Genomic DNA, 19806 nt, shown 5'->3' with positions numbered 1-19806 from the left:
TCAGTCTACCGTTTTGTTTACTCCAAGAGGATTATAAAGGTACTAGAAAAACACAACACATATTCAAAGACTTGACACCTGGATGCCTCTGGCTTATTAGTGTATTTAATTCATCCAACATTTATAGTAAATTAAAGGGAAGCCCTCTGGAAAGTGCAATGGAAGGAGAATCCGAAGAGCTAGTACTGTTGACACTTCCACTCCTAACTCTTGAGCCTAAATTCTATGCTGGGTTTTAGTTGCTAAATCTGGAAATTAAGAAGAAAATTCAACACTATCAACTTCACAAGTGATAATAGGAGTTCACAGGTCTGGGCTCATAATCTCATTTTCTGTGTCCCCACACTCATATAGCACAAAATTTCACCTTGATCTTTGGAGTGTTAACATAAAACAACTCTTCAAAACTGTAACACACAGGTGTGCCTTACTTTAAGTAACCTCAATACACAGTTATGAATACTCAGAAATATGATTGAGAAGAAAATATAATTCTTAATTGAGCAAATAATTGATTTAGGGTCTTTTAAGAGTAGAACCGCAGATGAGGAAGAGCCTCTTTGCTCACAGTCTGTTAAAGAAGAAGCTTTGCCTTATAGGGGAGGGAACACAGGATTCTTTTCATTAAAGTTGAGTTCTGCGTGTGCATGGAAAACATGAATTGACTTATATAAGCTTGTTTTGTATCTTGCTTGCTAGAGACACACCTGTAGTGAGAGAACAGCTGTAGCTGGGGTTGATTCTAAGGTATTTTAAAGACAGGCTATTATGTTCCTACAGGCAGACATTCATAGATGCTAACATTTTTTCAAAAGCTGTGTTTAAAATTCAATTTTGTTTTGTTTGCACTACAACCATAACACAGAGGCTTTTCCCACAGCTGGAACTGAGGGAAAACAGAAGCACAGTGAATTTTCCTGACAGCAAACGTGCGTGCATCTTTCAACCCTGATAGGGTTTAGCAAATGGTCTGTCTGAGTCTTGATGCAGAGAACGGCTCTGTGTAATTTTGGTGTCTCTAAGAGATCTGTTTAGATGATTCGGCCAGCACAGATGAGTGGTGTGTTCAGCCTGTTTGCATCTTTCTCTGCTGAGACCAAAACAGTCATCCAGCAGAGGGCGCGGCAGCCACCCACCAGATTTGCTGTTCAGGAATGTGTGATCTCACACCCTCTGTGTGCGGGGCCTTCGCACGGCCTCAGCTCTGGGGCCCCCAAGAAAGCGAAGCCACAGTCCCTCTTACTTAGGCCCTGCTAGCAGACATATGAATCCATTTTTTGGGAATGGGGGAAACAGAATCATTTCACCGTTTTTCCTTTGTTCCATTCAATAAAATAAAGCAACGTGTTGATTTCAAAATCAGACAGGTCCAACTCATATCAAAAATACCTTAGCCTGTTTTCTTATGTGAAAGTCGTGTGTTTTTATCCTAAAAATGCCAAACCTGTTTAATTTCCTCTTTTTAACCTTACAGTCAGGTTAATTGAATGACCTGTGGGGGAGGCATTAAAAGATAATATCCAAAGACTGTGAATATTGTCCCATGTTTTCTGAAAAGTCCTGTTCATATCAGTGCTCAAACCAAACCTATTATAAATGTATTACTAAGAGATTTGCTATCTCACCCATTTCTTCCAGGTCTCCATTCTCTTGCTGACCTTAATGCTAGTTTTTGCAAGTTTTGGAGTTCAGCTTTTTGCTGGAAAACTGGCCAAATGCAATGATCCCAACATTATTAGAAGGGTAAGATGTCCTTTCTGTCTTTGGGGATGAAAATCCGGGACGTTTACCATCCCTGGGTAACCATGTACAGAGGCTCCCATGAGAACAGAATTCTAGGGATACTCTTTCCGTGGACTCCCTTTGCAGAGGTGTGTCTCTTCCAGCGGGTGAAGGTTTATAAGATGAAAACGCATCTCAGATGCGTCCTCCTCAATTCTACTCTCCTCACCTATTCCAGAGTCCAGCCACTATTGACGTCTTCGGTGTAGACACCCCAGATTCCATGTGAAAACTTTCCTTCAGTTCTTCCCTAACTGAATCCTGCCTCTGCAGTGACCTGACATTCATATTAGCAAACAGCACCCTCCCCCCAATATAAAAGGCAAAGTTTGACTTCCAGGCGCCTTCTTATGACTTATCCATTCTACATTCCTCCATTAGGAAGTCAGGACCCCGCATTATCTCTTTACTTCCCACAGTCTCCCCCATGAAAACAACTAAGACCCAAACTCGAATGCTCTGATTCTACTCTTTTCTTTTTTGTCCATGCCACAAGGCTTGTGGAGCCCTAGTTCACCAACCAGGGATTGAACCCGGGCCCCTAGCAATGGGACCACGTGGTCTTAACCGCTGGACTGCCAGCAGTTCAATTTCAATTTTGTTGAAATTGACTGCCAGGGAATTCCCTCTATTCATTTCTTTCTCTTTCCTTGGCCGATGTTCTGAGAGAAAGCTGGAACAGCCCCCGTACGTCAGTAGCTGAACGTAATGAAATGAATGTGTTGCATGTTGAATAATTCAGACAGCTGCCCTCCGAATGACGATGCGAGGTCTCACGTTTCTTCTGTCCTGTGTCCCCACCCTTTGCCGTCTTCAAAGACATCTCTGTGTAGCTGGCAGTTAGGAACAGAAAACCATCTCTTGGAGGACAATGGGCTGAGCCTGGGAGTAGCACCTCTGACTTCCCTGCTCCCCATGTCCCACTGGAAAAGGTGTACCCTCCCTGGGCTGAAGGGAACCTATGGTGTGTAGTTGAGTGGTGTATTCTGTAGACAAGAGGGTAGAGTTTGGTTAATAATTAGCCAATCTCTGCTGCACAGCCCTCTGTCCCATTCTCTTAGAATCCTGCCAGCTATTACAAGTAGGTTAATGGAGTGAACCCAGTTCTGCTTATGTATAAACTAGCAAGAGTATTTCCTCTTCCATCCAGGTAAAATAATGCCTTAAGTCCATTAAAACGTGCTACCAGAGCTGACTGTACTACTTATTTCCATATTTCCAGCAAATATGGCTATCTAACATAGATTTTATATTACTGTAACCACTGTTACATTTTGAGACTTCTGATTATAAAGTTTACTAACTCTCAGCCATGAAATTAAAAGACACTTGCTCCTTGGAAGAAAAGTTATGACAAACCTAAACAGCATCTTAAAAAGCAGAGATATCACTTTGCCGACAAAGGTCCATATGGTCAAAGCTACGGTTTTTCCAGTAGTCATGTACGAATGTGAGAGCTGGACAATAAACAAGGCTGAGCACTGAATTGATGCCTTCAAACTGTCGTGTTGGAGAAGACTCTTAGAGTCCCTTGGACAGCAAGAAGATCAAGCCAGTCAATCCTAAAGGAAATCAACCCTGAATATTCATTGGAAGGACTGATGCTGAAGCTCCAATACATTGGCCACCTGTTTTGAAGAGATGACTTATTGAAAAAGACCCTGATTCTGGGAAGAATTGAGGGCAGGAGGAGAAGGGGGCAACAGAGGATGAGGTGGTTGGATGGCATCACCGACTCAATGGACATGAGTTTGAGCAAACTCTGGGAGATAGTGCAGGACAGGGAAGCCTGGCTTGATGCAGTCCATGGGGTTGCAAAGAGTTCAGACACAACTGAACAGCAGCTGAACAACAATCATAAAGCTTAATAGCTCTCAAATCATTATAAGATAAAGGTAACATCTTTGTCCAGATACGTTATCAGTCATGTTAACATGAGATTTTCAGGAAGAGGCATAGCAGAAGAGACAGGCTTAGGTCAGGCAGACCTTAAGTTGTTCCACAAGGTTGCTGCTTCCTTTAAGTCCACTCCCCAGAGGTTCCGGGAACTTTGATAAACTTGAGAAGACCTAAAAGAAACATGGTAAAAAGGTCATGGTGTACCAAACAGGCTAAATGAAGGCAGTAATAATGAGCTGATGCATTAGTCCACGAGCTCATGTAAGGAAGGCAGGGTTATTTTAGGTCCACCCTGAATAGAGGCCAGAAAGATAATAACTACTTTCAGGATGAATCTTGTAGAAATCTTGGATGACTCAATAGAGTAATAATGGCCTGAGAGCCTCAGCCCAAAAGGTGGTGACTTGTGTAGGGGTCAAGGAAACACGGTGGACGGACAGACACACAGATACCACGAGGCATGTAACCTTTTTCCCAGAACAAAGAGGCCTCTGTGGAAAGCTCATAAGGAAAGTCTAAGAAAACTTAGCCTTTACAAAGGCCTTTGAGAGCGAGCAGAACAATTGAAAAGAAATTGGTGTAGCGAGACACAATCTGGGTCTTTGTAACAGAACGAGTTCTTTTCTCGTCCTCACATAAGACGCCAAGGTCAAGTGAGCCAGTGGTTGAAGGGGATATCCAAGTTCTGCCTTGGATCTTCCGTTCACTTTTATAAAAGAAGAGACAAACTCAAGGGAAAGAGGGAACTACATACCCCCAACATCTGGATCATAAACTCGCATTTAAAGGTCATGACGCTTGTGCTGTTGATGCCGTGTTTCCAGCTGGAATCATGTAACATGTGATGTTTGATGGCTGGGTTCTTCCACTTGGCATCATGTCTTCAGGGTTCATCCATCGTGTAGCATCTATCAGTACTGCATCATTGTTATGGCTGAGTTATATTCCACTGTGTGGCTATACCCCATGTGTTTATGTATTTGTTCAGTGATGGACACGTGAATTGTTTCCACCATTGGGCAACTATAAAGAATGCTATTTATGATGATAATGCTATAAACACTCGTGTACAACTTTGCATGTGGATATATGTTTCATTTCTCTTGGGTAGATATCTAGGAGAAGAGTTTCTGGTTCATACGGTAGCTCTCAGTTTAATCATTTAAAGGACCTGCCACACTAGTTTGCAAAGTGGCTTCACCAGTTCCCATCCACCAGCAGGGTTTGAGAACTGTAGTATAAGGATTAGAATTCCTGCACGTCCTCATCAAAGCCTGTCATTGTTTGACTTCCTGATTACAGCCTTCTTTGTGAGTAGGAAATGGTTTTCCATTGTGGTTTTGATTTCAATTTCCCTCATGACTAATGGGGGCTTCCCTCATAGCTCAGATGGTAAAGAATCCACCTGCAATGCAGGAGACCCTGGTTCAGCCCCTGGGTTGGGAAGATTGCCTGGAGAAGGAAAAGGCTACCCACTCCAGTATTCTGGCCTGGAAACTTCCACGGACTATATAGTCCATGGGGTTGCAAAGAGTCAGACACGACTGAGCAGCTTTCACTTTCATGACTGATGCTGCAGAGCGTCTTTCATGTGCTCGTTGGCTATGTGTATCTCTCCTTGGAAGAATGTCAGTTCACTTGTTAATATTGGCCACTTACTAAACAGTCTTAGCATCAACTTTCACCTGCTTATCTCTGAAGTCTTTATCACTACTAGCTGAGTCGCTGTGCGCATCTGTGTTGTTAGATAGAAGACCTCTGTTGTTCTGTATAAAAAGTGTACTGGATGCTTGGGGCTGGTGCACTGGGACAACCCAGAGGGATGGTATGGGGAGGGAGGAGGGCAGAGGGTTCAGGATGGGGAATACATGTATACCTGTGGCGGATTCATTTTGATATATGGCAAAACCAATACAATATTGTAAAGTTAAAAAATAAAATAATAAAAAAAAATTTTTTTTAAGTGTTGCTGATCTTTTATCTTTTCTGAATTCATTTTCTAACCAGATTCCTCTCTTCATCCTTTTTTTTTTTTCCCCTGTTTTAGGAAGATTGTAATGGAATATTCAGAATTAATGTGAGTGTGTCCAAGAACTTAAATTTAAAATTAAGACCTGGAGAGAAAAAACCTGGATTTTGGGTGCCCCGTGTTTGGTAAGCATATCAGAAAAATATCCTGAAAAATGCTATATTTGTCAGCATCAGGGTTTCCAGCCCCCCCGCCAGTTTTATTGAGAAATAATTGCCACATGTCACTATATAAGCTTAAGGCATACAGTATGATGGTTTGATTTACACGTATTGTAAAACGATTACCACAGTAGGTTTAATTAACAGCCATCATCTCTTATGGGCTTCCCATGTGGCTCAGCTGGTAAAGAATCCACCTGCAATAGGGGAGACCTGGGTTTGATGCCTGGGTTGGGAAGACCCCCTGTAGAAGGGAAAGGCTACCCACTCCAGTATTCTGGTCTGGAGAAGTCCATGGACTGTATAGTCCATGGGGTCGAACAGGGTCGGACACGACTGAGCAACTTTCACTTTCACTTTTCATCTCATATAGACCCAGTAGAAAGAAAAAAACAATTCTCTTTGTGGTGAGAACTCAGGATCTAGTCTCTTATCAGCTTCCCTGTGTATCATACGGCGGTGTTAACTATAGTCCCCGTATTGTACATTACAGCCCTAGGATTTATTTTCCTTAAAACAGGAAGTTTGTACCTCTGCCCACCTTCCTCCACTCCCTGCCCCGCCCAGCCATCCCTGCCTCTGGTAGTCATGAGTCTGATCCCTTTTTTCTATGACTTTCGCTGGGGGTCAGTGGTTTCGTTTTGCTCCTTTGGAGTCCACATATACGCGATGCTGCTGCTGCTGCTGCTGCTAAGTCGCATCAGTCGTGTCCGACTCTGTGCGACCCCATAGACGGCAGCCCACCAGGCTCCCCTGTCCCTGGGATTCTCCAGGCAAGAACACTGGAGTGGGTTGCCATTTCCTTCTCCAATGCATGAAAGTGAAAAGTGAAAGTGAAGTCGCTCAGTTGTGTCCGACTCTTAGCGACCCCATGGACTGCAGCCTACCAGGCTTCTGCATCCATGGGATTTCCCAGGCAAGAGTACTGGAGTGGGGTGCCATTGCCTCCTCCGACATATAAGTGCTAGTATGCAGTATTTGTCTTTCTCTGTCTGATACGTTTACTTAGCAGAATGCCTTCTTGGTCTATCCATGTTATATGTAGGTATCTCTAGTATAAGGTTTTAAAGCAGCATAATATGGCATGAAACTAAAGAGTTTCTTAAAAGTAATGCAAGGCAAAGCACTGGATTACAGTAGGATGCAAAACTGCAATAAAGTAAGTAAGAGAGCAAGTAATACACTTAAGTCCCAGATCGCTTCAGGAAACTAATGAAATCACTGCAAAATCTTTCCAATAGCTTAAAGTGTGTGTCTGAATTCACACTTTAAAAATCAGTGAGACTTACAGAAAAGAAGGAAATAGTGCCATCTGCAGCAACGTGGATGGACCTAGAGATTATTGTCCTAAGCGAAATAAGTCAGAGAAAGACAAGGAACATGTACTATCCCTTAACTGTAGAATCTAAATGAATGATACAAATGAACTTATTTACAAACCAGGAATAAACTCACAGGCATAGAAAACCAGCTTATGGTTACCAAAGGCGAAAAGGGAGGGAAGGATAAATTAGAAGTTTGGAATGAACAGATACACACTACTGTATATAAAATAGATAAATAACAAGGACGTGCTGTAGAACACCGGGAACTATAGTCAATATCTTATAATAGCTATAATAGAAAAAAATCTGAAAAAGAATACATATATTCTATATAGAGAGAATTACATATAGAATATATTATAGAGAGAATTATATAAAGAATATATATGAAATATTTTATATAGAATTATATGTAAAATATAGAGAATATATATGCTATATATATAGAAGTCACTTTGCTGTACACCTGAAACTAACACAATTGTAAAGCAACTTTACTTCTATAAAAATAAATTTAAAAAATTTTAAAAATTAGTGAGGCTTCAAAGAAAAAAGATTTTCTATCAAACTTGTTCAGATATTAATTGTTAATTAAACCAATTTTTAAAATTTTAATAATGTTAATCAAATCAAAACTAAGCTCATCCTGACTTCATATCTTTAAGGAAGATGTCCTCATATGATGTTCTCATAACAGTTGTAGAGAAGCCTGAATCATAAAGCTAGTTCAATTTTAAAAACCCATTTCCTTTGAAGGATTTTGTTATTGAAACCCTGGAAGGGAATAATCAGTAACACGATTGTATCTCTCTAAAAAAAATTTTTTTTTTGAAAATAAGTTTTCAAAGCATTTACATCAAAGCCGGAAGTGCCTGGTACCTTTGTTCTCATCCGTTTTCCTAACAACTATGAATGGAATCTCTCAGTCTGCTTCACTGATACACTGAGGGCTCTGTCAACTTCATTTGTCCTTTTAAATCCTTATCTGTTTTCTCTTTATTTCATTTTTACCTCTTAGAATAATGAGTGAACCACAGCAACTGCTCTGTTTTGTCCAATCGATGTTCTCTACTAAATGTCAAAACCCTTTCAAAGGAATAGCGTTTCACCCAGTTATACCCTTAGGACTCATCATTACCTGCTTTGGCATTCCTATAACATGAACTTCACCTTCATAAACAATTCAATACAATTTATATTGTTTTTTTCTAATACCAAAGAACTATGGGAAAAGAGATTAATTTCGGATATAAGGTTTGAGCATGGGTAGAGAAGTATATAGCACATGGGAATATCTTTATCCCAGTGTTAACTGGAAAAGCCGTCTAATTTACATTACCATAAAAAATTAAAGAAGCACAAAACGTTTATTTTGTTGTGAGATGAAATCTCATTATTATACCTTAAATAATTTATTTATATCAGAACATCAGTTTTTGTTTTTGTTTTTTCCCCTGCTGTTTTGGAATTTTGGCTAAAGTCTCAAGGCTGAGGTCACTAGAAGATAAAATATTCTGACATTTTAAAAAAGACCAACTAGCTCAATCCCAGGAGAACTTACTAAAACATTATCCACGTCCATCCCCCAGCTTCTGTAAAGGAAACCACTGCACTCAAAGATGATGTTATGGTAGTGAATGAAGTCAAGAGCAGAGAGTGCTGTGGCTTCAGCTCCCATCACCATGGGGAAAGGTGGTGGGTGCTCCCCACCCAGGTTAAGTGAGCACTCCCAGGAGGACCAGCTGCTATCAGAGATTGGCATGGCAAGAAGAGAGGCTATTGTGGGCAAGCTGCTTCTCGCCAGCTGGCAGGACAAGGTAGTCTGGTGTTTGTGGAGGTCCATGTCATCCCTACAGGAGGGCCACCTGACCTGAGCCTTCTTGGTGGAAGCCTGCTGCACAGGGCCGTGTGCCTGTGCGTCACACTGCTGAGCCCACACGCTGCAACCAGGGAAGCCCGGGTGCCCTAGAGCCCCTGCTCCACTGCAAGAGAGTGGAGTAGGAAATGGCAACCCACTCCAGTATTCTTCCCTGGAAAGTCCCACAGACAGACGAGCCTGATGGGCTACAGTCCATGGGGTCTCAGAGTCAGACATGACTGAAGTGACTTAACAAGCATGCATGTAAGATGTCAGGAAAGGAATAGAATACACTGGAAGATAGTGTTGGGAGGAGAGTAAGCCATTTCTGGTAGTACCCTATGGTGTTCACCCTGTTCCATAAAACCAGCTCTCTATGATTTTAAAATCAGCTAATTGAAATATAATGTTTTATGGAGAAGGCAACGGCACCCCGCTCCAGTACTCTTGCCTGGAAAATCCCATGGGCGGAGGAGCCTGGTAGGCTGCAGTCCATGGGGTCGCTAAGAGTCAGACACAACTGAGAGACTTCACTTTCCCTTTTCACTTTCATGCATTGGAGAAGGAAATGGCAACCCACTCCAGCGTTCTTGCCTGGGGAATCCCAGGGACGGGGGAGTCTGGTGGGCTGCTGTCTATGGGGTCGCACAGAGGCGAACACGACTGAAGCGACTTAGCAGCAGCAGCAGCAGCAGCATGCAAGTTACTATTAAGGACTGCAAGTTACTATTAAGGACTTCAAGTTCAATGGCATTTTAAAAGCATAAACAGAGAGACATCTCTTGACATTATCACAATAGTTATTTCCCATTTGTTCAGAATATAATAACTTGGGTGAGTTTTAGCGAAATATAAATCTTTCATCAAATAAATGTCAACTTGTAACCGTTAAAGTTTTCACATATTTTCTTTCTCTAATAATCTCATCAAGAGTTAGCAGCTGACATTTTTGTAATTTTATATTGACTAATTTATGATTAAGAAAATAACATATCTCAGAATTGGGCTAGAGGAATGTTTTGATAATTATAATTAGGATATAAATATGCATAGCTAATTCAGGAGACAGTCTGGTTTCTGCATTCTCTCTTCAGATGAATACATTCATCTTCTTCTGAATCACTTAGACTTGATGAGATAAAAATTACCTTGGTAAAAAGGATTAAACATATATATTATAAATATTGTATATTTTGTTTTAAGCAGAGATCTGGGACTTAGGAAAATGAAATGCATGAAAGAGAAGTCAACAAAGTGCTCAGTTTTGCAATAAATATATTTACTGTTTACTCTTCTCCAGGTATTACGCTGTCACTGGGGACAAGCTATGATCTCAGACCCTTAAAACCTTGAAGTCTAGTGGAGAACAGGAAATAAAATCAAAATGGTTTAATACAATATGCTGAGGTTTTAATGCTGCATAAATAAGCGCCTAAATTCACCCGAAGTTCACCAGAAGTTTACCTCTAGGCAATTTCAGATCACACGGTGATATATTCTAGGAGAAAAAGATCAGATGTCTGTGGAGTCTAAGCCTCCAACAATTTGGGTATGCTCTCGGAGAAGGCAATGGCAACCCACTCCAGTACTCTTGCCTGGAAAATCCCATGGACGGAGGAGCCTGATGGGCTGCAGTCCATGAGATCGCTAAGAGTCGGACACGACTGAGCGACTTCACTTTCACTTTCTAAGAAAAAGAGTGTAAAACGGCGTTGCTTTGTTAAATTTAACAGAAACGTTTGAGTATGCACACTCAATTCCCTGGCCCTTCCTGAATCTTAGAAGGGGCCTTGGCCAAGGAGGGGCCTTGAGGCTTAAGTTTCTTGTTTGTTTTTTTCATTGTTTAATCAGTTCTTTCTGGCTGTGCTGGGTCTTCCTTGCCGCGCGGGCGCTTTCTCGAGTTGCGCTGCATGGACTTCCCGTTGCAGAGCACCGGCTCTAGGCACGTGGGTTCCGTAGTTGTGGCGCAGGGTCTCAGTTACACCGCAGCGTGTGGGATCTTCCCGGATCAGAGATCGAACCCGTGTCCCCCCACAGGCAGGCGGATTCTTAACCACGGGACCACCAGGGAGGTCCCGAGGCTTAAGTTTTCAGTTTTAAAGAAACTGATTATCAGGCTAAAGATAATAAAAGGCTGGTGTATCAGCCTTGGATTCTAAGGTAAGGAGAGGCGAAGGGTGCAGTAGCAGGAGAAGTACCTAACTCAGATTATGACTGGACCAAGGAGAAGGACCGAAAAGAGAAGACACTCAGTTCACTCCTGAAGAGTGGATAGGAATTAGGCGGGTGGAAGGGGGAGGAGCCACGGGCAGGTGGGAGGGAGGAGCGAGGCAGAGGTTAGACGGTTGCTGGCTGAGTGAATTCAAAGGGCTGTTACCAAAGAGCAAGGCAAAAACGGAAGTCTGCATTCCAAGAAGTACAAGTTTCGCATGTCTTTAGAGTAAAAGGCAGAGATGTGTCAGATAACCAGGTACCATTCTGGACAGCACCATTCGCAGCATCTTCACATCCCAGGGCAGAGGCTAAATTCCTCTCCTCCAAGGCATCTCCATGTTCCCAGGGGAGAACAGCTCTCCTTATCATGACCTGGGATCCTTGGAGCATTTGTCACCAGGGGGTACAAAACTGACCAGATTGTGAGTCAGAACTGATTCTTCATTTCCTGAATTGGATGGACAAGATTTTGCTGTTGTTCAGTCGCTAAGTCGTGTCGGATTCCTTGTAACCCCGGGGACTGCAGCACGCCAGGCTTCCCTGTCCTTCACTATCTCCTGGAGTTTGCTCAAACTCATGTCTGTTAAGTCCATGATGCCATCCAACCATCTCATCCTCTGTTGACTTCTCCTCTTGCCCTCAATCTTTCCCAGCATCAGGGGATTATAAGCTTTTAGAAATTAACCAGAAAAGAAAACAAAAGGACCACAGAAAAACTGACAATAATGGATTGTGCTTGGGATTTGTTGAAGTCCTCTGCTGGTGAGGTCTCAAACTTTCCACTTTTAGTATCAGGAACACAGCATAAACAGATAGCTTATATGATTGAAACTGGGACTTTTTAAATGTTATTTAGTCTTCCAGTGATTTAAATCTATGATCTTCCATTTTATTTTTCTTGTTTTAGCCTAAAAGTATATTTTAATATATTCTAACTTCTAAAAGATTTAGAATATAAAAGTAGCTTGGGTTGCTACAAATTCAGCTTAGAAAGCACTTCTTACATAAAGAAAATGGATGGGTAAGAAAGTTTGACATCAGATCTGAGAGCTGACTCATTTTGTTGTGTGTTTTTTTTTCCAAATCCTTATTCAAGAAAATTCTGGCATCTGTAGAATCCTTACTGCTCCTGTCTGCTATAAAAATTAAAACGCCAAAAGAAAAGAGTGTTGGAAAAATCTAAGAGAATATGCCTGTACTTTCATACTTAAAAAGTACAAATCAGAATCCCAAAATGTGTATTTCCGAGTGGGGCTTTTTTTTTTTTATTACATAGAAAAAAAGCTGATATAGCAATCAGCTCTAAACCTTTAAAAACAAATCATTTTTAGCTTTATGTTTTCTTTTTGGATTCCCACATATTTAGCATTAAAAAAATAAACTTATAAAAGTATATCTCATGACTGTCTCTGGTAGAAAAATACTAAACCAGATTCCCCCAAGAGTGTTGGCCTCCTATGAAGGTTAACTTTTGATAAATGTGCTAGCAAAAAAGAAAAATTATCAAAATATAGTCTAGCTAGGCTTCAGTAGGTATACTCAATTCAGTCATCCTGAGCTCAATTCATCAAATCCAGGAAATGTGATGGTAGTCAGGATTTTCCAGCATGTAGTTGTCTAAATATTTTAATTATTTAAAATAACCTCAGAAAAGGGAAAAAAAACACTAAAATTTTCTTCTGTTAATGAAACTGTTGGCTAAGACCTATAATGAATGGGGGTGGGGGGAGGGCGGAGATGCAGTGTAGTAGAGATATTAGTGAGAAAAGTATAAATGTGTCAGAAAAACAGGAAATGAGACATTGCCCAGAACTGCCCGCCCCACACACACACCCAGAATAGAGGGGCCAAATAGTTTTAGAAATCAGACGTTAACTGCGGGTATAAACAACACTGGGGTCTATAAGTAGTGTCCGTTGAGTCTCTCGGAGTTAATGAGAGATAAAGTCCACAGGCTCGATACCACCCCCAGGACCCCCAAAGCACCACTAGGTCACAGCTTGCTGCTCCCGTGATGACAAAGAATAAAATCAAGTGGCCAAATTCAACTCATTTTACACTTTCTGTACTAACAGCAGAATTTGTAATCTATGCCTTTAGAAAGGTTTTCTAATGTAAAACTATTCCAAAATTCACATCCAGACTCCAGCGCCCCTTTGTAAGGCTTTCCTGCACAAATTCTAACCAGTCCCCAGTATAATCAGGACTAGCCCAAAACATTGCAGACCCTCTGGAGCTTGTAGTCACAGAGTGTTTTGTCCTTTTGGGTTGAGAACACCTCCCCATTACCTAACAATTAAGTGCATAATAAATTCTAACATGCTGGTGCATTGTTAATGAGTTAGTAATCGAACATCACCTATCCTCCCTTCCAAATGCCAGGTACACTTTGCACCCAAGAGTAGAGAGAGTTATAGATACTGCCTCAGGGTGCTTCTCTGCAGACTATCACGGGAACATTCCTCTTTCTGACCCACAGGGCAAATCCTCGGAACTTTAACTTTGACAACGTGGGCAATGCAATGCTGGCATTGTTTGAAGTTCTGTCCTTGAAAGGCTGGGTGGAAGTGAGGGACGTTATTATTCATCGTGTGGGGCCGGTAAGCACGCACTGGAATCCTTTGAACGAGACCACAGCTGCTTTCGTTGGCTTTGATGGATAACCGTATTTTTTTTTTCGTTTATACAGATGCATGGAATCTATATTCATGTTTTTGTATTCCTGGGTTGCATGATTGGACTGACCCTTTTTGTTGGAGTGGTTATTGCTAATTTCAATGAAAACAAGGTAAGAATTCTTGGTTTGAATTCTGCAGGGTTTATTCTTTCCTAGCAGCTCACTTTGTTTTTCGTACCCGGCATGAAGTCGCCTTAAACTGTGATGTGACTGGTGTAAATAATCTCCATAACTATTTTACAAGCTACCTCATTGCTGCCTTTCAGGCACAGTATTGAAGAGCAGGATTCTCTTGCTAAATCTTCTCTTTTGGTAAGGGTGTCATTAATTTCCCTGGGACTGAGAAAGCTCATCTCCTATTGTCCGAATTGAAAGGCTGCGAGGCGAGTTATTAAAATACAATAGCTGAAACCAAAGCACTGATTGCAGGTTATATTACTTTCACAAAATGTAAATTGGATGCTTCTTGGTGAGTCTGTAGGTGAACTCAGAATTTTGATGGGTGTGGGTGGGGACTTGCAGTAGAAGTTTTGAAATCCTAATTCCTAGGATAAAAGGAAGATTTGTCTGATTTCACAGAAAACTTTGCATCCTTTATGAGTTCGGGATGCATGCTGAGTTTCTAGCAGCTCTAATGAGCAGTACAAGAGCTCACAAAGGGAAAATAGCAAGTGTAGTTTCCTGGCAAAAAGAGTTTGGGAGAAACGTTGCCTGTCGTTCTTCTGGACGTGGCTGCGATGTCCTCTGTTCGATTAGGGTGGATCTTCCTCTGGAATCACTGAGGTTTTCCACGGGCATGTCTCGAGTCTCACAACTCTAAAATGCAGACTAGAGGGGTGAAACCATTGTGTAGGGGTTTGGAAAGAGTAGACGATGGGGCCAGGGTTCAGCAGTGGGGCCCATTACATGTCAGCCCATTATTGACAGGTCGTTCAAGGGTGTGAAAATGTCGCCTGTTGCTCTGCATTGAATTAAAGCTAGACTTACCTGCCTCGAACCAGGCCGTTCCTCATCACTCATAGCTGGGACCGGTTTGCATGCCTTCACTTCAGGGCCCTTTGGTTTGCATCACTGCACGTGGACTGTCTCACTCACGTCCCCCCAGGCTCTCCACGTGTGTGGTACCAGCGACTCAGCCAATTGCCACCTTTGATGTCTGCCTAATGAGGATGTCATTTCGTTCCGCCTTTCAAAGGGTACCACTTGAAAATCTCCTCTCTGGCCTCCAATGATACTCCAGCTCATGGAAACATGGAATTTAGAGAGAGAGAAAAATAGAGATCATTTGGCCCAGCCCCCTGTTTTACGTTCCCACATTCATAAGTGAGTTTCTTTAAGCCCTACCGTGTGTTCCATTTGATATCACATGGGAAGAGGACAATGGATCTTTTTAGATGCCTTTGAGCCATGCCAGGGAGCAGACACTGAGAATTCCAAAACCCAGGCTGAAGTTAATGAGTCAGTTGACAGAGATTAGGGACTGCTTGCCCAGAACACCTTCCCAGGCCCTCTGAGCAAGTAGATCTGATTGCAGATGAATTCGGTTCGATTCAGTTACATAAATGAAACAACATAAAATATCCAGTAAGTGAAGGCAGGTGCATAATTAATTGCAGCCCTTGAACTTAGAGGAATGGCTGAAGTAAGCAGAATAACCAGAGGTCTTGGCTATATTGATGTTTGGAAGGAAGAAAGAAAGAAACCTCTTGGCCTGAGAGTACAGAGAGTGGATGTCAGCTCAGATGGGCTCTTAGGAAAAGGGAAAAATGGAAGAAACTGTATAACAGACATTAAAAACATGATCAGTTCATTAGAGATGTAAATTTCTCAATTATGTGAACCTTTTAGGAAAGATTGTTTTTTGTGATAGAAAATCTCAAAGCATTTAGATAAATTGTTTATAAAAATAACATAAAAACTCACAAGGTATATATAAATCAGTAATTAGATGGAAATGTACTTACATGTACATATTAGAGAAATATCAAATATTAATGTGCCAAATATACAAATCAATAAATTATAACCAGAGTAACAAAGTGAGATAGAAGAAAATGAGAGGAAGAAAATAACAAACATATGAACAGAAATTAATGGTATTGAACCCAAAGTAACTTATAGAAAAGCCCAAGAATGGTAAAAGCTGGTTTGTTACACTAAATTAGATTGATAAGCCTCGGGCAGAGGTAAGCGTGAACAAAAATGTGGAAAAGCAAGCCATGTAAGTAAAATAGCGTTGTCAGTGTTACAGGGATGAAAGTTAGGCTTTCAGAATAGAACACAGAGCCCTAGGAGAGACCATGTGTATATGGAACAGAAGTAGCACAGGTCAGTGGCCAAGATAAGACTACCCATAGTGATGCTGCGGTAACTGACTGACTGTCTAGGTCTCAGAAACTGAGATTTCTGCCCTACAGCATACTCAAAAATGAATTCCAGATCAATGAAAGACCCAACTATGAAAAACAAAATTTAAACCATTTTTAAACCATGGAGAATCTGCTTTTGACCCTGGAATAGTTGTAGAGTTCTTGACATTAACCACAAAGTGAAATCCATATAGAAAAAAAAATTTACAAGTCAGATTATATTAAAAGGAAAAGTTTCTGAATGATGAAGGACATATTAAGCAAAATTTTAAAAAATAAAGCTGAGAAAATATTTATAATTCACATACCTGGCCAAAGATTAGTATCCAGGATATATTAAGAATTTCTACAAAACATCAAAAGTAATATCCAAATACAAAAATGAGCAAAGAATATGAACAGGCAATTCTCAAAGGAACACATGGGAATCACCATTTATACATATTAAAATGTTTCATCTCATTAATATTAAAGCTATATCAGATACATTTCACACTCATCAAATTTCCAAATTAAAATATCTGATAAAGTCAAGTACGGGCCAGAATATAAGGAAATGGGAACACTTGTAGATTGAAACCAATGTTGTTGATTATTGCTCTTTTGGAAATCTCTGGTAAATGTGGAAATACGAAAACTTCTAGACCGCAGCAGTTCCTCTCTTAGAGATTGAGCACAGAACAAGACGTTTCCCATGAAACAGTACACATGTCTTCATGGCAGCATTGTTTATAGTCTGTAAGCCTAAAGTGATAACTTCTGACAGATGTGTACAGTGGGATATGATGTGAGCGGTTAACATAAACTAATCAGATCTAGTATCTAGTTGTATGGAAAACATAATGTTCAATGAAGGTAAAAACAAAACTACATAAGTTACCAGACGTAGAATACCATTACATAATTTTTAAAATTCAAAACAAACACATTTTTATGTATGCACACGTAAGTGTCAAAAGTCTGAAGATGCAGTGAGAAGGGTGCCCCTCAGGGACCGTTAGCTTGGTGTCAGGTAAGGCACGATGGGAGCGGGAAGGTGTTTTTCCCAGTTTCTTAAATTATGCATGAGCGCTCAGTCGCTTCAGTCGTGTCCAATTCTTTGCCCCCCTGTAGACTGCAGCCGGCCAGGCTCCTTTCTCCGTGGGATTCTCTAGGCAAGAATACTGGAGTGGGTTGCCATGCCCTCCTCCAGAGGTTCTTAAATTATACTTCTGTCTTTATAATATAATGTAATGAAATGTGACATAATAAATTCATGTGCATTGTAATAAAGTGCTCTGTTACATAACAATATCCGATCTCATTAATCGGTTGTCACAAGGTTAATTTCTTAAAGATCTAAATTCTCTGACCTCAAACCACTTAAAAATAAAGTCTCACGATGGCATATATCAGAATGATTTCTCAAAAGACACAATAGCCTTAACCAGAAGCAGAAGCTTTGACAAGCTGTCATGTCGCTGCAGCATTTTCTCCAACGAAAGGGAAGGGAACTAACCACTGTTAGAGTAAGTACCCCTTTTTGGAAATAAAATCATATTGAAAACCTTCTTTAGATTTTTCCCAAACCTGAGTCTCATACATGTTCAAAGATGCCAGCTGAAGGCTGCTGAATGTTCTCTAATCCCACGGCCCTTCCTTCTGGAATTCCTCTCAAGAACACGTGTGAGAATTCTGACCATGTTTATCCAGCCACTGCGGTACTGGAAGAATGTCTTTGTCTTAAACCCACGTCCATCCTGTGAGTAGCAGCAGCCCGTTTGCAGTGTCCTTGGCATGGAACACACGACAAAGGGTCTCTCTCTGCTTTCCTTTGTTTATTAAGGGGACGGCTCTGCTGACTGTAGATCAGAGAAGATGGGAAGATTTGAAGAGTCGACTGAAGATAGCACAGCCTCTTCATCTGCCACCTCGCCCGGGTATCAAAGATGCTCTGATTTTATTCATGTTGGGCACTAGTGTTCCTGATTCCCCAGGAGTCTAAGATTTCAATTAAAATAATAATCGCGAGGCCACTAGGCGGTTCTGCATAAGTTAACATAGAAACAGGCTCCAAACTACAGATCTCTCCGTAGGCTATTAAAATCAACCACCCAAAGGCCATGCTTCAGTGCTCTCAGGATAAGCCTTAATGAAAAAATGAATTTTTAAATAAAATATATTTGTGCTTGCCTTTTAAACACGTGAGTGAAATGTATTAAACTGACAGAAATTGAATGATGCGCTTCTCCTTCCAATACAGACGGCTTCATGCACCGTCTTTTTAAATATTCAGACCCAGCCATTCCTGAAAAACACTTTACAAGCGATTGAACTGTAGGAGAAAAAAAAAATGTAATGGGTTTTAAGATGAGCATTAAAGAAAAATGAAAGGCAAGAATGTAAATGTGACCTATGTCTAAAAGGCCCTTGCCTAAACCTTTCTGTTTCAGATAATGATGGTTTTAGAGCTAAGATGTACGACATAACCCAGCATCCATTTTTTAAGAGGACAATCGCATTACTGGTCCTGGCTCAGTCGGTGTTGCTGTCCGTCAAGGTACTTTATTACACCCCTAAAGACCCTGGGAGTGAAATTGTTTACTCATCGGTGGGTTCAAGAACATTTCAGGCAGCCATGTCCAGTTACAGTCTGCATTTATAAAAAATTAAAATTCGCAATTGTGTTCAGATGGGAGGAGGAGGGGCGAGTGTTCCTGTGTTGATGGATGCAGACACAGACCTGAATGCTGTTTCTGTTCCAGTGGGACGTCGAGGACCCGGTGACTGTCCCTCTGGCCACCATGTCGGTCGTCTTCACGTTCATCTTTGTTCTGGAGGTACATGGGTCAGCTGGAGCCGGGGTCCATAGCACACCTTCTCAACAATCTCCTCCTTCAGGGGCACTTCCTTTCTGCTACGTGTTCCATGGCTTTTGAAGTCCTGTTAGAGGGAAGGGAACGGCATGCTCTTAGAATATTTCCTTTTCAGGCTGTTCTAGCTTGAACAAACACTTCACTTTATATTTCCATTTTTTTTCTAACTACAAAAATTGCTGACTGCTGTTGATTGTTGTATCTGAACGGCAGCCTGTCTAGTTAGGTGAGTTCCAATACTTATAGTGAACGGCACGAACCAACATCATTCAGGGACTCAAATTGCAATGTGGTGGCAAAGGGAGTTGGCCCAGGCAAGATTATTTGAATATATGGCCCATATCACATCAGTTTCCAGTGCAGTCCTCTTTGAAAAGCAAGCAGATTTTTTTTTCACCCTGTACCGCTTGATGTTTCCCAAAATCTATGGCCTTTTACTTGAGGAAGAAAAGTGTCCTGCTATCAGAACTAGTCTAACTAGTCAGAACTAGTGTCCTTCTTCATAAAAGAAGGAGAAAAGAGTGTGGAGAATATAGATTTGCATATATATGTGTGTATTTATTGGAGAAGGCAATGGCAACCCACTCCAGTACTCTTGCCTGGAAAATCCTATGGCTGGAGGAGCCTGGTGGGCTGC

The 19806-nt window shown here is 41.2% G+C and overlaps 1 protein-coding gene across 2 annotated transcripts in view; it reads left to right on the top strand.

The window, feature by feature from the left end:
- The window catches only part of NALCN (sodium leak channel, non-selective), a 300944-nt gene that overhangs the window by 255873 nt on the left and 25265 nt on the right, over positions 1-19806 (top strand). For both annotated transcript variants that reach the window (XM_061435322.1, XM_061435321.1), the window contains 7 exons: positions 1639-1743; positions 5729-5835; positions 13748-13868; positions 13958-14056; positions 18140-18233; positions 18747-18853; positions 19059-19133. In XM_061435322.1, coding sequence (XP_061291306.1) covers positions 1639-1743; positions 5729-5835; positions 13748-13868; positions 13958-14056; positions 18140-18233; positions 18747-18853; positions 19059-19133 — 708 coding nt within the window. The remainder of the gene's footprint in view (positions 1-1638; positions 1744-5728; positions 5836-13747; positions 13869-13957; positions 14057-18139; positions 18234-18746; positions 18854-19058; positions 19134-19806) is intronic.

This window comes from Bos javanicus, chromosome 12, assembly GCF_032452875.1.
Source record: "Bos javanicus breed banteng chromosome 12, ARS-OSU_banteng_1.0, whole genome shotgun sequence".
Classification (NCBI taxonomy): Eukaryota; Metazoa; Chordata; class Mammalia; order Artiodactyla; family Bovidae; genus Bos; species Bos javanicus.
The sequence above is the reverse complement of the archived record's forward strand: the minus strand, read 5'-3'. Positions and strand labels throughout refer to the sequence as shown.